Genomic DNA, 21,234 nt, shown 5'->3' with positions numbered 1-21,234 from the left:
ATTTCAAAGCAAATTGAAAGTGAATATGTAAATTTGTTTGAGAAAATAAATTCATCTAAGAGTACAGTAAATGAAGGATTTTATTATTATTGAATTATTTTTTAAAATTGGAAATTTTAAAATAAAAAATTCTATTATATTTTTTTCACAATATTTGTATGTAATTAAAATACAAATTATCAAAATAAAAATATTTTGAAATTTGAACTGAATGTAAATCACTTAATTTAAGGCTAATTTATTTATAAATTAATATTTTATACAAGTGTATATTATGGTTAATCTCAACTTTTATAGTATGAAATAAAGACAGGAATTATAGTTGGTAGAGTTGGAGCAAGGCCCAAAAATAAAGTAAAAAGAAAATCGCTGCTTCTAATTTCTAAAAAATTAAGTAGCTTATATTTATGTATTTATTCATCCAATAAAATAGATTCTTTTATATTTTGAAGCTAACTTTACATGTTATGTAATATTTGTCTTCTAAGCTCTTGCTTTTCTTCTTTTTTAAATAGCTTGTCTTTAAAAAGTATTTAAGATTCAATGTAATAATTGCTCATTAATTTGATTCTTTTTGTTATCATGCCATAAGCACTAAATCGATTTTCTTTATTTGTTGAGTCAGGATTTTACAAAAAAAATACAGGATACATAGTGCTTAAATCAGATGTTATATTTTATAGATACTAGATACTAGACAATAGTTTTGAAAATGATCTATTATATTTAGTTCCCATATTAAATCTAAGCAAAAATATAACACTCAAAAAAATGAAATTAAATGTGCTGATAATAACTACAACAGGCTTTAGTAATTTAGATCCTTTTGGTATCAACCATTCCAATTCAAAATAAGCTGAAAGACAAATTATAATGACTAACAGGTAGTAAAATATCAAGCTTAAGTATGAAAGCTCCAAAGCCTACAAATAGTATTTTTTATAGCTGAGAATAAATTTTCGAGCAGTGTCCCATGTCTAAAAACTTATTGGACATGTCACATCTAACTTTTATTTATAATTTTCATAGTTTATATTTGAATAATCAACAAAATTATCAAATCTTTCCATTTACTTAATTTTTTTTCTGAGATCATTATTTCCTAATGCTCTATTCAAATTAAAAGCTATATAAATATACACCAAGCAAATCATCAGAAAATTAAAAATACTCTAAAATTCTTTCCATATAGAATGTTATAAAATGTATAATAAAATGAAAGTAACTTTCAATGATAAAATAATTATCAAAATCAAAAAGTGTTCAAGATTTGGTGATAGATAATCATTAAAAGAAGAAATCATATCTGTGATGTTATTGTCTTGTAATTTATTAATCTTTTATATAGACATTAAGCTATAATGAGTAGAGATTGAAGGAAATTGATTATGTCTTTTAAATACTACTTTCCCATTATAATCAAACTAAGTTGCTATTTTATCAAAGTCATTACTAAAATAAGTGAGCTAACATATATTTTGATAACTATTTATTATCTTTTCAAATTATTCGCTTAAACTGTTTGAACTTTAAACATCAATAGCTCTCATATAGCTAAACACTAAAAAAGTTGTAAATATAAATAGAATCTCATCTTATAGTAGATAATAAAGTTCTTCAAGATGTAGATGAAACCAAAAATAAACTACTACTAAATACATGATCGACCACAAAGACACCCAAGCCCAGAGCCTTTCTTTTAAAAAATCTATTCTCTTCTCAATAAACATATTTTTAAAGAGAATTATAGGAATGAATGCAACATAAATGATGTATGTAATAAATTAAATTATAAAGGCACTAAAAAATAACAAAAAATTTTAAACAACAACGTTTGTTTAGTCATTTTCTTTATTCTATTCTTAATATTCATCATAGCTTTCAAGATCACTAGAAAGATAATAAGTAAATTAATTGCCTTAGTCATTTTCTCTCAAAGATTCTTACTTTTATTCTAAATCTTATTATATTATCTAAATATCATTTTGCAATTCTTATTCTGTATTCATTCTATTGTAAATATTTATAAACAAATTTCAATTTTTTTAAATTATTATACTTCAAAATTCATTTATTAATTTATTTCACAAAGCAAATTAAACTTCTAAATACTTTAATAATATGCCATTTAATAAAATAAGAAATATTATTTTTAAAATTCAGTATAAATATTTATTAATTATTCAAGATATTTTAAGATGCACAATCAAAAAAAATAATTTTTAGTAAGTTTTTTGATTTATTTTATTTCAATAAAGTAATTTTTTTATTTTAATAGAGATTTATTTTCAAATTTATAAAACTTAAAGAGAATAAAATATTTCTTTATTAGTTTATTACAAAATTATAAATTTTACATACTTATCAATAAATTTTTAAGTATTTACAATAATTATTATGTTATTTATGATAAAAATAGATGAATAGATAAATTCTAGGCTATTACAAAAAAGTTCTTTTTAAACTCTTTCATAATTTAAAAAATCTTTTTTTTAAATTTTTTATTTTATAAATTTTTGGAAATAATTTTAATCTTCTTAATTTTTAAATTTTACTATTCATATCAAAAAAAAAGGGTAAAATAAAATAAATATCTAAATTTAAATTTAAACTTTTATTATTTTTAAAATAGCTCAAAAATCGAAAAAAAATATTCTTCAAAAAAATTTATTAAGAATAATTAAATTTTGTTTTAAAACATAAAATATCCTTAATTACAAGAAAATAGTAATTCATCTTTCTCAAAAAGAATTATAATCAACCCACTAGATTTTTAAGAGTATTTGAGTATTTAATTAATGATTAATATATAAAGAATTGTAATTATTCAACTTAAATAAATTTAATTGGTTATATACATATTTTTGATAAAACAAATTTCATAATTAATGTAATATAAAAACAAATTATGTATTTAATAAAAAACATTTGAAATGTAAATCAAAGAACAGATATTTTTGAAAGTATTAGCTAATCTTTTAAGTTAAAATTTATTTTTATAATTTATTAAATAAAATAAATATATCTATTTTAGTATTTAAAAGAGCACGGTAAATTTTGTACATAAAATATAAAAATGATATAAAAAAATCAAATAAGATATTGTTTACTCATAATAATCTTTGGTTTTAATTATTTCTTGAGATGATAAAAAAAATTTACTAAACGACAACATAAATTTTACTTCTATTGTGATAGATTAAACCTTCGAATAATCACCCATTTTAAAAATTGGCTTTAAAAAATTTAATAATTAAAGCAAACATCTTCAAAAGCCACATTAATTAATTACCTCTAAATTATATCAAAAATAAAAAATACAAAATAATTGATAATTAATTAAACATCAAAAGAATAATATTTTGCAATTACCAAACAAAAGAAAAAGTAAACTGGATATGTAATTAATAATTAATTTAATTATTTTTTTTTATTGTGTGGTCACCTTCTCTCTCTGCTACTCTGGTTAAAGTTAATTTCCTATCAATTACCAAACAATATATTTTTATTATATACAAGTAATTATTTCATACACAATAAACATAAATAAATTCTTACTTAATTCAATATTATCGATAGGATACAAATTCAGTCCTATATTTGGCACCTGACAATTCAATAAAAATTAGTATTTTAGATTAATTTGGAGGATTTATCGCAACTTATAATTTAGTTGGGTTTAACTTTTTAAACCAGCCAACTTAAATAAAATATGCAATGTTCTTTTCTGTGAATGTATATACTTAATTTATCAAATTAATTTAGATATATTTTTTAATTTTAAAAAGCAAAAGGACCTTATATATGCCACTCAAGAAGGCAGCTAGTATTACTACATTATTAATTTTAGCTTGATGCTTTAAAATTCTTCTAGCTTTTTGACTTCATATAATTTTCCTCCTCTAAAGTATCATTGCTCAAACTACTTAGTTCAAAAAATAGTATTTTTCTTTTCTTTTTCTTTACAAAATATTTTGAATAAATTTTAGAATGAATATAATTTATTTGCTCTTTTTCATTAACAAGAATATTTTTTTATATTAATTTTAAATAAAATTTTTAAATAATTAATAGTAAAACTATTTCTATCTTGTATGTAATGAATTAAACAACAATTATATTGTTTAGGAGTAGACATTTGATTCTTTGTTTTCTTCAAATAATCTTGTTTATCAGAATATAATTGGAAATTCACAAATAAAGTATTATTATAATGGGTTCATATAAACAGAGAAAAAGTATGTATTTATGAATGGATAGAAATATTAACTTTAAAATACAGGGTCTTTGTCTTTAGTTTATGTAATTAATTTAGCTATTTAAAAAGAAACTCATAAATTTATTTTTTTATTATTAAATAAAATTAGAGTAAAAGTTAATTATATTATTAAAACAATTAATTGCTAAAATTTTAATTGTAAAATAATTAATTTACTGTTATAAAGACTGTAGATAATATTTAAAATAGTTTTTGCTTGATTAAATTTATTAACATAATATATTTTTAATCATTTAATTTCTTATAATTTGATAAATTAATAAATTCATTTATTTATTTTAAATTTTATTTTTTTTTGAATAAATTAATCTTGTTCTTATTTATAGAAATATGTAATTTTAGTTCGTTCTTCTATTCTGAGTAAATAATTCTACATTTATGATGCTAATGATTTAGAGTAAATAAGTACTTTTGGTGATTAAATTCCTCAAAATCTAGGCATAAGTTTCTATTTATATTATGTAAGCTATTTTTAACCTAATAAAATAATCAATAAAAAACAACTTTTATACTTAAATAGAATTTTTTATTTATTGATACTTAATACTATGAATTTATTTATCTCCAAGAATTGAATAAAATATAAGTAAAAGCTCATCAGTTAAGTTAATCTGTCATTTATTAAACTATTTTTAATTTAAATGGTCTTCGTTTCAATTATGTAATTTCATTAGAATTTATCTAAATATATAGAATATCATAAACATATAGGGTTTTAGCTAAATCGTTTTAAAGTAAATAACTTCAAATAGCTTTGAGAATTAATACACCTCAGTTCAATAAATTTTTAATATGATACCTGGATGTCTAGAATATACTGATAATTCTAGGTAGTTTTGTATGAAATGTGATTCATATTATTTTTAATAAAATGGAATTTGTCTTACTGGATGTGATGAATAATTCTTTGAAAAGTAATTTATTAATATTAAAATAAAAATTACCTAGCTATTTTAAATAAAACTACTTAATTAATTATTTCAGGCAACTCTTATTATTATAATATGTTTAACATATACTTTTTATACTGATAATTATTTGTGTAGTAGGAAATAAATATTAAGTGAGGAATAAATATTATTTTTAAAATTTAAAAAAAAAAATTTTTGAATTAAATTATTTGTATTTAAAAAATTTTTTAATTTAAAAAGCTTTTGAATTTAACTTAACTGATAATAAATTAATTGATTATTGAATAGTCATTAAATATTTTTAAATAAATAGAGACAGAGAATGTATATCTTGTAATAAGTCATGCTTAACTTGTAGTGGAGCTTCATTTACAAGCTGTTTAAGTTGTTAGCCTAATAATTATTTATTTATAGATAATTCTTGTATAATATGTGATAAGAAAGGATAAATAATTATAGGTAATAGCTGCACTTGTCTTGAAAATTATAGCTTTTTTGATTCGGATTGCCAGGTTACTTATTTGGATTATAAATCTAATACTTTTTCCTAGCAACAAATTGTGCACTTTAGCTAGTAATTTGAAATAAGTATGTAAGCTTCTTTTGCGAGTACAACTATTCTTAGTTCTATTGAAAATCTTTTTTCTTCTTCAAGTTTTAGGATTGTTGTAAATGGAATAACTTGTTTAAAACTAAGCTATCTAACCTTAGTCAACACATAACTACCATAATAAATATATTCCCCATTAAAAGATATTATAAGTAATTTATGATATTTATAGAATTTTTATTTAGTTATATTTTTTAAATTTAAAGGTCAATGTCCTCCTAAATAATTTAGCAGTTTGAATGTATTTGATTATATAATTAGCCAAAATTTAGATTAATATTAGAATATTCGGTTCAAAAATTTTGGTCTTTCATATAATATCCTCAAAACTTCTGGATAAGCTATTATTTTATTTCTTATTTGCAGTTCACTTTTGATACTTTTTTTCGTTTTTATCGAAAAAATTAAAAACTAGAAATTTCAATCAATTTCATCAACTATCTATCAGAAAATTTTCTCAAGCTTTATCGTTTAGTATTATTAACTAATAATTGAAATGCTAACCATAGGTATAAATTAGCAGATAAAATAATTTTTTTACTCTTTTGATAGTAATAATATAGGAATTTAAATTACTTTATTAATATTAATTTTACCAATAACAATTCTGATTCTTTATCAATAATATAAATATCTTAATAAGTTTTAAATTCATCTGAAAATTCTGGATTTTTAAGAGATTACTAGAGAAAAAATTTAGAATGAAGCTATTTTTGAATCTAAAATTAGAAGAAATTATATGCTAATTTATCAAATATTTGAATTCTTATTCATACCTATTTGTTTTATTTAAATAAGCTAAAGTTGGATAGGTGTTAGTATAATAGCTATAGCAATATAAATAACTCATTTAGTATTAGTTGTTTATTTGAGGCCATTTTACTCAAAGTTAACAAATGCTTTCTTCATATTTGACTCAGCTTTATGGAGTTGTTTATACATTTAATTTTTGATACTAAATATTTATAGTGCTAAACAAAATGTAGACGAATATTCAAGCCTTCTGAATTCAATTAGTTATTCTTTTTTGATAAACATACAAATTATAATATTAGAATTAACATTTTATATGATTATGTCTCTAATTATAAAAATTTATGAATTCTATAAATAGAAAAAATCCAAAGGTTTAAAACAAGAAGAAAATTTAGAAAAAAATTTAATGAATAATATTGAATTAGCTTCAAATATCTAAAAATCTATGAATTTGGTTGAAATTAATGACTATTCATTGAGTGTTAAAAGAAATTAATCCAAATTACTTTATATGCGCCAGTGGAATTAATCAACAAAAAAAGAATTATAAATTTGAATGAATAATAATTTGATAATTTGGCTGTTAAAAAATTTAGCACATTTACTTATTATTTATTTAAATTCAGAAAAAAATCCTCTTTTTCTTGAAATTCTAATTTATTAACAAAATTAACTTGAATGAAATTTATTATTTTTATAAATATTTGTTCTTTGTAAACATAAAATCATTTTCTAAACATTAAGAAAGCATAAATACTTAATTATTCAAATAAAAAGCTATTGAGAGTCAATTATTTAGTAGTTATTGGTCTTAACTTTATTTGCTTAAATCTATTATTATAAAAAATATTTTATTTTATTAAATAATAAATTATTTTTACTTTTTTGTTGCTGTATTTTTAATTCCTCTTATAATTGGCCTCTTTATAGTTCTCAGATTTAATTTCGATTTTTAGATGATTTGATTTTTTTCTAATTTTTTTAGATACTAACCTCCATCTCATATATGTTTAAAATGAAACTTTATTTAATTTTATTAATTTGTTATATAATTTTTTAGGAATTAGTTTAAGTAGCTTATTTTTTACAAAAATAGCAAGTTTAGATGTTTATTTGCTCATCATAATACCTATTACAATTATTAAATAACAAAAAAAGAATATGTAGTCTATAAATATTTGAGCTACTTCTACAAAACTTTATGCTTGTGGATTTTAGATTTATATCATCTGCAAATAAATCTTCAAAATTATTAAAGTGTAAGATGCTATTTCGCATGTTTAAATACTTATAGAAATAAAAGGGTTTCTTTATGAAACTTGTTTAATGTAGAAACCTAAAATAATTGTGATCGTTAGGATGGTAATATATTAGCTGTTATTATTTAATAGAGTGTAAATGTAAATAATAATAATTTTCAAATAGATTCTAATAAATTCCCAATAGTAATACTTATGTTTAAGCTCCCCATAGTAATAACCATATTTATATTTTGTCAAGCATTAATCTAGTTTTTATTTATTCAATCTAATAAGCCTAAGAAATACCAAAGGTAAGAAAGTCCAAAAACATAACACTATTATAGAGAAAGGATATAAAAACTTAATTACATTACTGTCATAGCAATTTACTGATAAGTCAATAGGATTATAAAATTCATTTCCTATTTTTTTGCAAGTTAGCGCTTTTATGAAATACGATATTGAGCCAATTTGAAAAAATATAAAATTTATATGAAAAATTAAATAAAAATGGTATTTCCTTAATTTAACTTTTGCGAACTCTTCATAGAATTTAAGGATTAAAGGAATGAAAACGAGTGCTGCAGTAGGAATCAAAAATTAAACTTGTGTATAAAAAAGCATCTTTCCTAGTTACTTAATAGTGCTTTCATTAATTAAGCAATCAGCTCCGATTGAGATTTACCGATTCCCAGATCCAAATAAATCATTCAAAAAATTAAAATTTACTGAAATTATCTTAGGCTATGTTATTAAAAGAGCTGATAGCTAATAATAATTTAGAATTATTTTAATATAAAAAGCAGAGTAGTCAGAGATACTATTAGTGCTAATTGGCAGGATGTTTAATACTCTTAGATAATAACAGGTTTAAGAATATTTAAATTTTTAAATGAATACTCCTAAAACATGCAAGCAGTAAACCTCAAAAGCCACAATTTTTAAAATAATGTAAAACCATTAACTTGCTTTTGCTGCACAAGCTTCACAAACCCCTTTTGCTAAGGATTCTGAATATCGAGAGCCTTTCCAAACTTCACCTAAAATATCGCATTATAAGCATATAGGTCCTATATAACCAACTGAACAATAGTTAATACTATTAGGATTTTGAGCTTAGCACGAATTTATAATTTAGTCACACTCAACTATTTCATCTGTATTATTTTTTTATCTCCAAAATCCATTTTTCAATTAGATGATATTTGCTTTGCACATTACTGCAGAGGAAGGACAATTTATGCATCTATTTACATCACTTTTTTCTCTTTATGATTATTAGTATAGTAATTGTGGATCACTCAGCTGATAAAAACCTTCTGGACACTAATTACAAGTAAAAATTTAATTATTAATTTATTAAATTATTTCTCCTTCTTTGCAGTTTCTGAATTAAATTTATAATAGTATTGGATTATTTATTTATGAGCTCGCATAAACAGTTGAGTTTATAACAAAATATTGCACTTAATTGAGAGCTGCAAGTATTTACAAACTATTTAATTCAAAAGACTAACTCAAAGTATCATATTAGTAGTAATTTATAATTTACTATCCATTTATTAAGTTTTGGTTAGATTACAGGCCATGGATTGATATTTATATATCTTTTAATTCTTTTCCTATTTCATATGGATAACTACCTTCTATTAGTTTATCTTTAGAGAAACTAAGATATCTACCCTATCCATCAACTATATATATTCTTAAATTAAGAAAATCACCGCTTTTAAATCCTCTGATTTCAGCAGATCTTGAATAATAATCTACATATAATTATGGAATATTTTATTAATTTAATTAAAATGAAAAAAAATATTCTTAAGTTTTGTCATTATTTTAGATAATAAGGTTTTAGAGATATGATGTACTATCGTTCCCATATATTTCAGCAATATTCTAATATACATTTTTTGAGAAAGGAAAACCATCAGGTAAATAAAACTGCCTTGAATCAGTCTAAGCGATCCTTAATCCTCCTCCAATCAAGGCACTATTATTTTTGATCTTTGTTGCCATATCAAAAATGATTTAGCATTCAAATAAATTTTCAAAGTATAAAGCTCCTCCACTGGCTGAAGCAATATTTTCAAAAAACATAGATTCTTTGAACTAAATATTTTACTGGATAGACTTAAAATAAATAGCTCCTCCATTTATTGCTTTGTTTGCTTAAAAATAGCTTTTGATGATTGATACTTATAAAGATTTTGTAAGTAAAAGTGATCCATCATTTTAACAGTATGTTAGATTATTAAATGAAATTAGAGAACTCTAAATTAACAAAATATTTTGACCAAAAAATTAATTTCTATTAATATCAACATTTCTAAAAATAAAATTATCTTCCATTAAAGTCTCCATAACTTTTACTTTTTGCTTTTAATCAGTATATTAATTAATTGCAAAAATTAGAAGTAGTTAATTGTTATTTTAAAATTTACTCAATTAAATGATTATTGTTTAGCATCCATAAAACTAGATTAATCCTATGCTTAAAGTAGATTATTTTGTTTAATTATTATTAAGTATTAATGAGTTTGAAATTGTTATCTTTTATATTTACTAAAAGTTCATTAAACTATTTAAGTTGGTATTTTATATTATTTTTATTCCTTCCATTAAAATTGTTTAACTAATTTGAAATTAGAGTATGGGTATCTAAGTTATTTAGCTAAAATTATTTTTAGATACTTCTAAATTATAAATAAACACCTCTGATATATTATAAAATGATAACAAAGAACTTTATTAATTAATATTTAAGCATCCACTAAAATCTAATTAAGTAATCTTTAAGTTTTAAATTACAACTTTTTAAATATTAGAAGCATATATTTAATTATTATCAAGGCATTATACGTTTATAGTTATATTTTATAATATTATTTGTTAGATATTCTGATTTTGTGTGAGGTTTACAAGCAAATTTGTATAATTTTAAAAATTTAGGTTAAAATTAAATAACTAAAGGATAGGTTAATTAAAGCTTAAAAAAATATCACTTTTAAGAGACAAAACATTATTCTAGTTATCATATGGAGAGAAAATGTATTGGTTATTACTAAATTAAGAAATGTATTAAATTATACTTTCAATTTAAATAGTTGGAACTTACAAGTAGATATAATTTTGCTAAGTTTATTGACTGATTAGCTAAACTCCATTTGCTGTCTGAATTTATTTTTGTTTAGGAGAAATCTAACCTAATTATTATCGAGTATATTCATATTCATAATTTTATACCAAAATAGAGCATTCATTAACTGAATCCTCATAGTAAATATCCAAACTATAATTATTTTCAAATACTCCAATTTTATGTAAACCTATTATATTTAAAATATTCCTCTAAGAATCAAAATAATAACTTAAAAGTCTAGGATATGTATAACTTTACTAAGAAATTAATTAAACTTTTGTTGCACTAATCAAAAATAGTTCAAACTTGTCAATAAAAAAAACTGCCACTGCATTATCATTAACAAGTTTGAATTCAGTAATTCTGTCACTAATAAAATTTTTTTTAATTACTGTTGATAGTTAGATTATTGTGTCAATTATGTAAATATTTATTTAAAACACACACTAAATAAATAGATAATTTTTTTCAATTTTTATTTGCTTTACTAAATTCTTAGGTAAAAACAAAGATTACTCTTATTATCCTTCAGAAAAATTCCAAACATAAGCTATTTTTTATCCATTAAAGCAAAAAATATATCTATGATAAATCTAATCAATTATGAATTTTGACAGAGTAAGATTTAAATCTTAATTTACTAAAGCTCTTAAATCTTATTATTAAACAATTTTTTTATCAAAAACATTGATTTGAAGCATAATACCACCATTAGAAATAGCATATATAAATTATTCCACTTCAGAATTTTAAATAAAATGAATGATAATTATTGATGTATTTAAAGAATTACTATTAACAAAATAGTCATAAAGAAAATAAGTTTGATTTTAAACATAATATTAAAGCAATTATCCATCACTGAATCCAACAGTCAGAATACTTTACTATTTGTTAAAGCAAAAAGAAGTAGCTAATTAATTTCTCTAAAATTAAATTGTTTTGATTATATTACCTTATTAAAAATCTAAATGTAAAATTTTTTGGTCAATAGTAATTATAAAGTTATCATTTATAAATTAGTAAAATTAAATATCATTAAGCTTTTTAATGTTGGGTATTAGATAATTATTTTTGCTAAATTAATAATTTTAGTAAAATAAGAGAGAATCTAATAAAGCCAATATTAAAACATCATTGTTTTGATTGTATTTTAAGTCTAAAATCTATGAATTTCTTATATCTTACTCATATTTAAGAATCTATTAAGAATATCTAAAAATAGTGTTATTCTGATTAAATATCAAGAAATCAGTTTTTTAGTTGGATGTTGGTATTTTTGTAAACAAATTATATGGTTCATTTAGTTGAGGTTCATATTACCATCCTAATATGTTATAATCTAATTTATAGATAGAGTTATTGCTGTATATAAATATATCGTTTGTTATGTTATTATAAGAAAAACCTTGAATTACTTCTTCACCGTCAGTAATTTCAGTAATTTTAATATTACTTTGCAATTTAAACTCCGAATCTAATGAAAATAGATAAAAATTACCTTCATTATCTAGGTACATTAAGTAGTTACTTGAATAATAATCAATTTAAACATCTTTTATTTATGCTAATTAATTTTGACTAAAGCCAGAAATTGTTTTTATTATCTGTTTAGAAGATAAGTCAAAAACAGAAATTTTGTCATATTTTCCTTCTACTCCCCAAATAAAAATATAATTTAAGAAATCGATATAGATATACTTAAAAAATATTTCAAGTAAACTTTATTATATTGTAATATCTGTTACTTCCAAGCTTAGCCTATCAATAAATAATAACTATATTTCTTTAAAGAAGAAAGTGTTAAAAAAGCTTTAATTGTGAAAAAAATAAATTTAAAAAAAACAGAAAATAATATATGAAAAGGTAATTATATAGATATCACTATTAGCTATTTTCGAATTATCTTGCTCTTGCTTGTATTTTTGATATTGGAATATCAATAAATATTTATTTACATTTTATTAATTAATAATAAGAATCATGGAAAAGTAAAATAAAGGTTTTGACTAAAAATTAAAAATTTTATTAAGATAATATTTTACATAATTATGATTAGCATATCATTTTTACAGAATTAATTTTACAATCAAAAAATTATTTACCAATAGTGTTTTTCAAAAATCCATTAAAGCTAAAAATTTTTATTTCACCATTCATAAGAAATATATTTTAATATTATTCATCAATTGTTAAGTAATATTACTTTCCTTGTGTAACTGCAAGATTATATTTTTAAGTCATTTTTTATATTTTGTCAAATATAAGAAGATAAGCAATAGAATCAAAATCTTAATAAATACATATAACTTTATTCATAGAATTTTAGCAGCCAGTAATAAATCCATTTAGGTCTTCATCTAAAATTGTGTAAATAACTTAAAGCTAAGAATTAACAATTATAAGGCTCGAACCATATAAATATAATTGATCTTTATAAAAATCAAAAGAATATCCTATTAGAAAAAGCATACCTACATAATTAAATTTTTTATTTTTAAGTGAGTAGTTCACTAAGACAAGTTAGTTTTAATTCCAGCAAATTAGGATTGTTTCTTCTTTTATTAAATCACAAAAATTGGGATCTTAAAATATAATATCTATAAATTTGTTAGTAAATATATCAAACGAAGATACTTGTTTGTTACTTATAACAAAATATAGCCCTAACTTAGTACTTTGCAAAATATTTAAAAAAATATCTTTTGAATTTAATAAGGATTTATCTAAAAAAAGCTTAGAATATCTTTATTTTTACATTTAAGATATAAATAATAATCCTGAATCGCCTCCTCCAAAATAATTTATTGAAGTATTTATAGAAACTGCTGTTTTAGATTACTAAAATATAGCAAGTCCAGATTAATTAACATAGTCTATTCCACTTAAGTATGTAATATTTCTTATCATGTCTATAGAGTATTCGTAAATGGAGTCTTTTGAAAAAAACTTTATTTGATAGTATACTTTTCCATATTAATTGATATTTTTTATAGCTTCATATATATTTTATTATTCCATTAAATAGTCAATTTTGAAAAACTTACAATTGTTGGTTTAGATATTAATTAATATAATCTATTATTATCCTAATAACACAAAAACCTAATTATCGTTCATTACTTTTATAAAAGAAAATACTCTTGATAATTTCAACTAATTTTAAGAATAGATTACAGTTAAATTCATGTTATAAATTATAAGATTATATTATGAGTCCAAAATAAATATTTATTCTATTGAATAATTATTATCAACTCTATCTTGTTGAGAAGCAAAGTTTTAGAAAACTTGCAAATAAATGTAGTTTATATTTTCTATTTCATTAAGTTTTTATAGAGTTTGATTATCTAAATCAATTTAAAAAAGACTAAGCATGGAAAAATTTTATTCTTGCTATTTAACAATAAAAATTCTTAAATCATTATTTAAATGGATTTCCTAAAACAAAAAGCTCTTAAAATAATTTTAGCAATTCTTATATAAAAGTAAGATATTTGAGGAATATACATTCAAACATTCACTATCAACTACAACGAGCTTATCTTTATTAGTGGCAAATAAATAATATCCGTTATCAAACGATTTAATAACACTTTATTTATAAATATCAATTATCCAAAATTCAACAAAAAATTTAGCAATAACTTTATCACTAAAAAAGCTTGTTAAAGATAATTTTTGTAATTTTTATGAAGACAATTAAATTTTTCTTTTAAGTTTACAGTTACTCTCATCTGATGAATCATAGAAAATAATATCTGAATTATCTCCATTAGCATAAATCACCATAGAGGGTGAATAATTTAAAATAGAGTGAGGATAATCATTACTCATAATAAGCTATCCAGGAGTTGGGAAAGTTATGTTAAAATTTGCAATTGTAATAATTTAAATTTATTGTTACTCTTATTACTCAATACTACCTTTTTTAATTATTAAAATTGAAATAATATCAGTGCTGACTAACTCTTAAATTAATTCTTTATTGCTTTAACTTTGATATTAAATTAATTTGAGATTATGGGCTTAATAATTTAAAGTAAATATCTAATTAGACTATATAAATTATTATAAATCTTAATCAAAGTAATAAACAGACAAGTTTATTTAGCCAAGAAGTACAATTATCTAATTTTATTTGCCCCATAAACTGCAGACCTCAAAATCAGTAATTTAAGACCCATCTTAAATAATTAATTTAGATGATTAAGACGAAAAGTCATAATAAAATAGTTATTATTTTGTAAGGATTATCAAATATTAATTTGAATCAGCTTTTGATGATTAATACATCTTTGCATTTACTATTTCCTAAGTACTTAAAGATTCTATTTACATATCTTCAAAATATTTACTGCTTATACTAATTTTAAAGATGGATTATGCTAAGATTAATAAATATATGTCATCATTAGAAGTTTAGAGAATACTATAATAATTGCTTTAATATTATAATTAATATTCTAAATGATACTATAACTACAAAATTAAATCCTTATTATTATTTTATACTATTATCTAATAAACAATGATATTAGTTGAGTTATTAACAAATAAATATTAATCAATCAACAAAACTGATTAAGCACCACTAATATTAATTATAAAAGAATTTGATTAGCAAAAATCTTTATTAATTTGATCATAAATTATTTCAAATGTTAATGATTGTTATTGAATATTGTAAGCAAATATATATTTATTTTGCATTAGAATAATCTAAGTGTATAGATTAAAAGATGTAATATTTGAATATCTTTTTAAAGTCCTTTATTCACTCTTAATATCCCAAATACTTATTGAATTGTCATTACTTATTATAAATATCATGCCATTTATGTTAAAAATGTTAAGATCTTTTGCCTAGAAATTCATACGTTTTATGAGATATAGTTAATTTTTATCATAGACAGAAATATATCCAGGCTATTTAGCAACATAATACATATCTTGGTAATTGAAGAAGTCTTGTATTTCATCATTTTAAATATTTTGTTAAGAATATTTGGATGTAGAGCATGTTAATTAGTTTGAGCAAATATTTGTTTTCTAATTTCTTTAACTAAAAGGACTACAAATAGCTACACAACTACCTTAAGTACCATAGTTTTAATTTGTATCATAGTATAAATTATTACCACATTATGAATAAACACAAATATTATTTTTTGAATCTAATTCAAAATTTTCAGAGCACTAAGTGCATTAACTATTTCTATCTATTCTATTTGTATCAAAACATTTTAAGCATCCTGCGGAACAAGTATTTTATGCATTAATAAGGATCCATATTGTCTAATATACAATAAAAATTTTTACAATTCTTCGCTTAATTACAATAATCATATTGAAGTATATTTTCTTCTATTAATGATGTTTAATTTTAATGATTATTAATAATTTTTATTTATTTATTTTTACCTTTTTATGTTCAAATCAAAATAATTAATTTGTAAAAAAAATAAGTACGATTTAATTCTTTTTGATTCAGAACTCTTGTTATATATTTAAAAATAGTTAATAGAAAATAATTATATTATAGAAACTTAATTTATTTTATTTTCGCGTAAATAAGAATCATTCATGGTAATCATAAAAGTATTATTCAATTAGAAATTAAAGGATGATTCATTGATAAAAATAAAAAAACTCTAAATTAAATTACTTCCTTTTGTTATTTAGATGATTTTATCTTAAATAGAATTATACATTACTTACTGATACAACTAAAAATGATCTTTTCATTTTTAAAAATAAAGCTATTTTACGAAAAATGAAAATGAAAATTAATCAATTACTATCTTTAATAAAAAAAAGAAAATTATTAATAATATATAGATGAATTCATAACTGTGCTCTAAATAAGTCTTGTTTTTTAGTAAAAATGTATTTTTTAAATAATTTTAAAAGTTATTTAAAAATTTGCATTTTAGGTTTCAATTTCGAACCTATTAGCCCTAAATATATAGATTGTAAATTCCTTGTTAGGTAAGAATATCATAAGTTAATATTTTAGTGTTATAAAATTTTGGCACCAAACTAAAGTATAAATTTATCATAGCTAAAGTCAAATCTCTATAGCATAGTTTTATAATAATAAAAATAATTATTTACTTTAATTAATATCTTTGAGTTCAAAATTTTTTTAGAATATTTTGTAAAGTAATTAAGAATAGTAGGTTAAAGTTCAAAAAATAAAATTAATTTTATTAAATTTATGATAGATTATCAAAAAATAGTGAGTATTAATAAATAAGACAAAAATTATTATGAGAAATAAACATAAATAAATTTTTTTAAAATAATTATTTATAAATTATATTTATCTATGAAAGCAAATATATTAATTTGATAATATATTTCAAGTAAATTAAAAATAATCTTTCATGCATGTATTATAATATTATTGCCTTACTAAGACTACTCTAAATTTTAAAGTGTAAAAGTGTTATTTTCTTTAAATTATTATATTTTCTACAATTTATTTTCAAAATTTTAATTGTTTTTTTGATAAGATCCTCCTTATAATTGTGGGGATTATTGTAATTGATAATTCGAGAGTTATGGTTGAGAGATATTTTCAGTTTCTTTAGCTTTATTAACAATATTTGTAAATTATATGTTATTTTCTTTTGGTTCATTATAGGCTGTAGAAATTTATAAATTATTTGTAAGTTTTCTTTATTATTTTTTCAATTATTATGACTATAGGTCTATATCTACAAGCTTAGTTTTAGGCATATAGTCCTATTTATACATAGAAATGTATGTTTCTTATTTCTACTTACTTTCAATTTTATGGCTTTGATTTACAGATTTAAAAAATTTAGAAAACAAATTAGATTTTTAGCTAAATTAGTTTTGCTGTTCATAATCATTACAGTTTTTAGGGCTTCCCATGATAGAGTTAATATTACTTGAATCGTTTTTTTTGCTTTTATTTGAGCTCTATTTATTTAAATCTTGCATTTTTAAATAGTTATTATAAAGCTTCTGATTAGGTGATTAGTCGCCTTAATCTAAAATGTTTACCACATCTTATAAAATTTTATTTGTATTTCCACCAGGAAGTGTTACAATTTAACTTGCAGACTCTTTTATTTTTTGCTACGTTGCTTTAGATAATTAGCGAGATAAATTCCTGTTTGATTGAGAAGTATCTAGCTTCTCTACAGATGAGTTATCAAATCTTTTTCTTGGAGTTATTTTTTTGTTGTGAAGTTTATTATTTGCTTGTATTTATTCCCATTCTTGAATAGTATTCTACCTCAGTTTAGCGCTGGATTTAGAAGTGCTATTTGCCGTATTTAATCTTATCTACTTGATTGGAGTTACCATTTTTTGAGGGGAACTCATGATATTAGATTTTTCTTCTACTCTACTGAAAAGACAATCAAGCTATACATTTGTGTTTAAAGTGCGGATATGTGGAGTTTATAACTCCTTTATATGATTTAGAGTTCCATAGTAATCTGAAATACTCTTTTCATCATAAGAATTTAGGATCTCTGGATCTATGCTATTTTTTTTTGAGTAATTTGCTATCTTCGGGTTCTTTTAAAATCTTTTCAGCATTTCAAAATCTTTTTCAATTTCTAAAACAAAAAAATTAAATGAGAATAAAAATATATTGATACCTTATTTTTCAGATGACTGCATGTTAAAAGTAACCTTACTTGTGGAAGTTTTAGATAAAAAACCTGATTTGCTTGACGACCTATTATCTGAATTATTTTGGATCCTTGAATTTCTTTATCCTGTGTTTTTATCTCCAATACTATTAAATGTTTTCTTTTCTACTGATTCAAACATTAACTTCTTAGAAACTTAACCAAATGTAGAAATTTTAGATTAATCACCTTTGTTAGGAGTTCTCTGCATAGCTATAAGTTTGATTGGAAGGTTATTTAAATTATAGAATCAAGCTTTTAGTATTTTATAAAATGTCGAAAATATGTAGAAAAAAGCTTATTTATATTATAAATTTTAGAATTTTTTTAATTTGTATAAATTATTAATTTTCGTTAGTTCTACTTAATATTTTATACAAATTCATTTATTTTATTATAATTTTTATCATTCTAATAATAATAGTAAAATAAACAAATTAATAAAATTTTAAAAATTCACAATGATGATCATAATTTAAATTATATTTTGTTAAAAAATACAAACTAGTTTTTAATTTTTATTTCTAAAAAAGATAATGAGAGATTAAATCATCTGATAAATAAAATAATAAAGTCAATTACCAGTTTTTAAATTAGATAAACATTTTTATACTTCAAACAAAAGTTAAATTAAATTATCCTGTAAATGATTAAATATTTATTATTTATTTGCTAAATAGAAAAATAAAATAATGTAATACCATAAAATAATTTCTATTTAATTTTGATATGGCTTTTAACAACTTTTTTTTATAAATAAATGATTATTTCTAGTTTAAGACTATATCTTGTATATAAAAAAGAATAAATTGTTAACATTAACTATTAGTTGGGCATTAAACTATTTATAATGTAAAATATTATTTCTTTTGAAAATTATAAATTTTTATTTCAATCTTTATTTTTTTTGCTGGTTTTAAGAGGAATTTTAAATGGAATATTAATTTAAAATTTTACATATACAGGTATTTAGAAATTTATTAACATTTAAAAAATATTTTAGAATGTTATCCTTAATTAAATGTAGAGTTTTTCAAAATTAACTTAAAATTTACTAAATTTACTCATCTACCTATAAATAAATTGTAATTGATAAATATTATCTGATAAGCTAGTATTTAAATTATTTTCATTGAACTAAAAGTAATATTTTCTAGCCTTTATTTATGAATGAGAATATTAAAATGTATCAAATCAATCAAAATAAAATAATAAAGCATCTCAAACCATAAATAATAGTATGGAAAATTTTGGAAAAAGAGAGATTCTATTAAAATTTATTTAATTAATATTTTAATCCTTAAAATTTTCATAGTTGAAAGCTTTTGTACAATTAAAAAATGAGAGAATATTTTATGGTATTATTTATTTTTTTATTCATTTATTATTTTTAAATTATATAAATTAAAAGAGCAATTCTGCAATTCATGCATTCACTAATTCATTCACTATTATTTTTCAGCAGAAATTTCACCGCAATCAGTAACAGTAACAACGGATTTGGTTTATCCGTTAGATCTACCTTATTATTCGCAGACTATTAGTATAGAATAAATAATTTTAAGAATTTTTTAATATATTTCAAATCTAAATAAAAAGATACGAGAGAGGACTTCTTGACCCTAAATGAGCTTTCCGAATACTACATGCTTGCCATCTAACCAATCACAGGGTACTGTTGTGATAAAGAATTATGATCCATTAGAGTTAGGACCAGAATTAGCCATAGATAAAATACCTATAAAATAATATTTGATGTTTTATAATCTAAAATTTGGCAATAATGTAGAAAATTCTTTATTTAAATTCTAATTTTTTGGTAGAAAGTTTAATTTCTTTTAGACGATCTTTGAAATATAAATAGTAAAATATGTTTAAGCTTTTCATACCAGGACCAGTGTGATTCAATTTAAAGTTTTCATCAGGGAATTTTCTTCCATAAATAGATTCACCACCTTTTAATAGAAAGAAAATTTGTTAAAATGTTAATGAATCGCGAGATTTTAAAAATAAAATCTATATTATCAGATCTCATATGTTTAATTTTATATTATAAATTTTTTACCCATTCCGTTATGGTGAGTAATATCACCTCCCTAGCACATAAATCTAGGAATAATTCTATGGAAAATACTACCTTTATAGGTCAAAGGTTTACCACTAGTAACAGACTTGGCATCTCCGATGCAAAGTCTTCTGAAGTTTTCAGCAGTCTTTGGGACAACATCAGCATAAAGCTATATAATTATTTATCATAAATGATATTTCAAGTAAGTTCCTTTTGTATTTAAATATTTAATACCTCAAAGACCATTCTTCCGCTAGGATTACCATTTATAGCCATATCAAAGAAAACCTTAGGGTTCTTTGAAGAAGAAAATTTACTAATAAGCTTGAAAACGTTCATTTATTTATTTGCTATGTAAATTTATTGATATATATTAATGAATTAATATTAATTGATTATTAAAGATTTAATTAAATATTTTTATTTTGTAAATAAACAAACATAAGATATTCTGAGATTCTACTTTGTCCCTTCCTAATCTTAATTAATTATACTTATTTCTATCAAGTTAAAATGAAAAGATACAGTCATACATTTTAAACACTTCTTACAAA

The 21,234-nt window shown here is 21.0% G+C and overlaps 7 protein-coding genes across 7 annotated transcripts; 1 reads left to right on the top strand and 6 right to left on the bottom strand. All coding sequences in view use genetic code 6, as the record gives it.

The window, feature by feature from the left end:
- Positions 1-284: 284 nt before the first annotated feature.
- Positions 285-2,009, bottom strand: TTHERM_00243840 (transmembrane protein, putative; the record flags this gene model as incomplete). The annotated part of the gene is made up of 3 exons (XM_001023713.1): positions 285-1,126; positions 1,487-1,554; positions 1,660-2,009. 3 exons carry the CDS (start codon positions 2,007-2,009, stop codon positions 285-287), a joined length of 1,260 nt encoding a protein of 419 aa, XP_001023713.1.
- A 1,389-nt stretch (positions 2,010-3,398) lies between these two features.
- Positions 3,399-4,103, top strand: TTHERM_000243823 (transmembrane protein, putative; the record flags this gene model as incomplete). Its single annotated transcript, XM_012799917.1, has 3 exons — positions 3,399-3,518; positions 3,580-3,735; positions 3,789-4,103. 3 exons carry the CDS (start codon positions 3,399-3,401, stop codon positions 4,101-4,103), a joined length of 591 nt encoding a protein of 196 aa, XP_012655371.1.
- A 1,028-nt stretch (positions 4,104-5,131) lies between these two features.
- On the bottom strand, positions 5,132-6,234 carry TTHERM_000243821 (hypothetical protein; the record flags this gene model as incomplete). Its single annotated transcript, XM_012799916.1, has 2 exons — positions 5,132-5,912; positions 6,131-6,234. 2 exons carry the CDS (start codon positions 6,232-6,234, stop codon positions 5,132-5,134), a joined length of 885 nt encoding a protein of 294 aa, XP_012655370.1.
- A 1,087-nt stretch (positions 6,235-7,321) lies between these two features.
- Positions 7,322-11,640, bottom strand: TTHERM_00243820 (transmembrane protein, putative; the record flags this gene model as incomplete). The annotated part of the gene is made up of 2 exons (XM_001023711.2): positions 7,322-7,387; positions 7,438-11,640. The coding sequence occupies 2 exons, from the start codon at positions 11,638-11,640 to the stop codon at positions 7,322-7,324; spliced, it is 4,269 nt and encodes a 1,422-aa protein (XP_001023711.2).
- Positions 11,641-12,703: 1,063 nt separating this feature from the next.
- On the bottom strand, positions 12,704-16,288 carry TTHERM_000243819 (hypothetical protein; the record flags this gene model as incomplete). Its single annotated transcript, XM_012799915.1, has 2 exons — positions 12,704-12,725; positions 13,146-16,288. 2 exons carry the CDS (start codon positions 16,286-16,288, stop codon positions 12,704-12,706), a joined length of 3,165 nt encoding a protein of 1,054 aa, XP_012655369.1.
- Positions 16,289-17,326: 1,038 nt separating this feature from the next.
- TTHERM_00243810 (hypothetical protein) lies at positions 17,327-18,754 on the bottom strand (the record flags this gene model as incomplete). The annotated part of the gene is made up of 2 exons (XM_001023710.2): positions 17,327-18,537; positions 18,580-18,754. The coding sequence occupies 2 exons, from the start codon at positions 18,752-18,754 to the stop codon at positions 17,327-17,329; spliced, it is 1,386 nt and encodes a 461-aa protein (XP_001023710.2).
- A 1,303-nt stretch (positions 18,755-20,057) lies between these two features.
- Positions 20,058-21,094, bottom strand: TTHERM_00243800 (peptidyl-prolyl cis-trans isomerase, cyclophilin-type protein; the record flags this gene model as incomplete). The annotated part of the gene is made up of 5 exons (XM_001023709.4): positions 20,915-21,094; positions 20,678-20,849; positions 20,502-20,567; positions 20,216-20,350; positions 20,058-20,149 (listed from the first exon to the last, which is right to left on the bottom strand). The coding sequence occupies exons 1-5, from the start codon at positions 21,017-21,019 to the stop codon at positions 20,058-20,060; spliced, it is 570 nt and encodes a 189-aa protein (XP_001023709.3). The 5' UTR covers positions 21,020-21,094.
- Between the last annotated feature and the right edge of the window lie 140 nt (positions 21,095-21,234).

The sequence above is a fragment of the Tetrahymena thermophila genome (assembly GCF_000189635.1).
Source record: "Tetrahymena thermophila SB210 genomic scaffold scf_8254406, whole genome shotgun sequence".
In the NCBI taxonomy this organism is placed as follows: domain Eukaryota; phylum Ciliophora; class Oligohymenophorea; order Hymenostomatida; family Tetrahymenidae; genus Tetrahymena; species Tetrahymena thermophila.
This window is presented reverse-complemented; position numbering and strand designations above follow the sequence as displayed.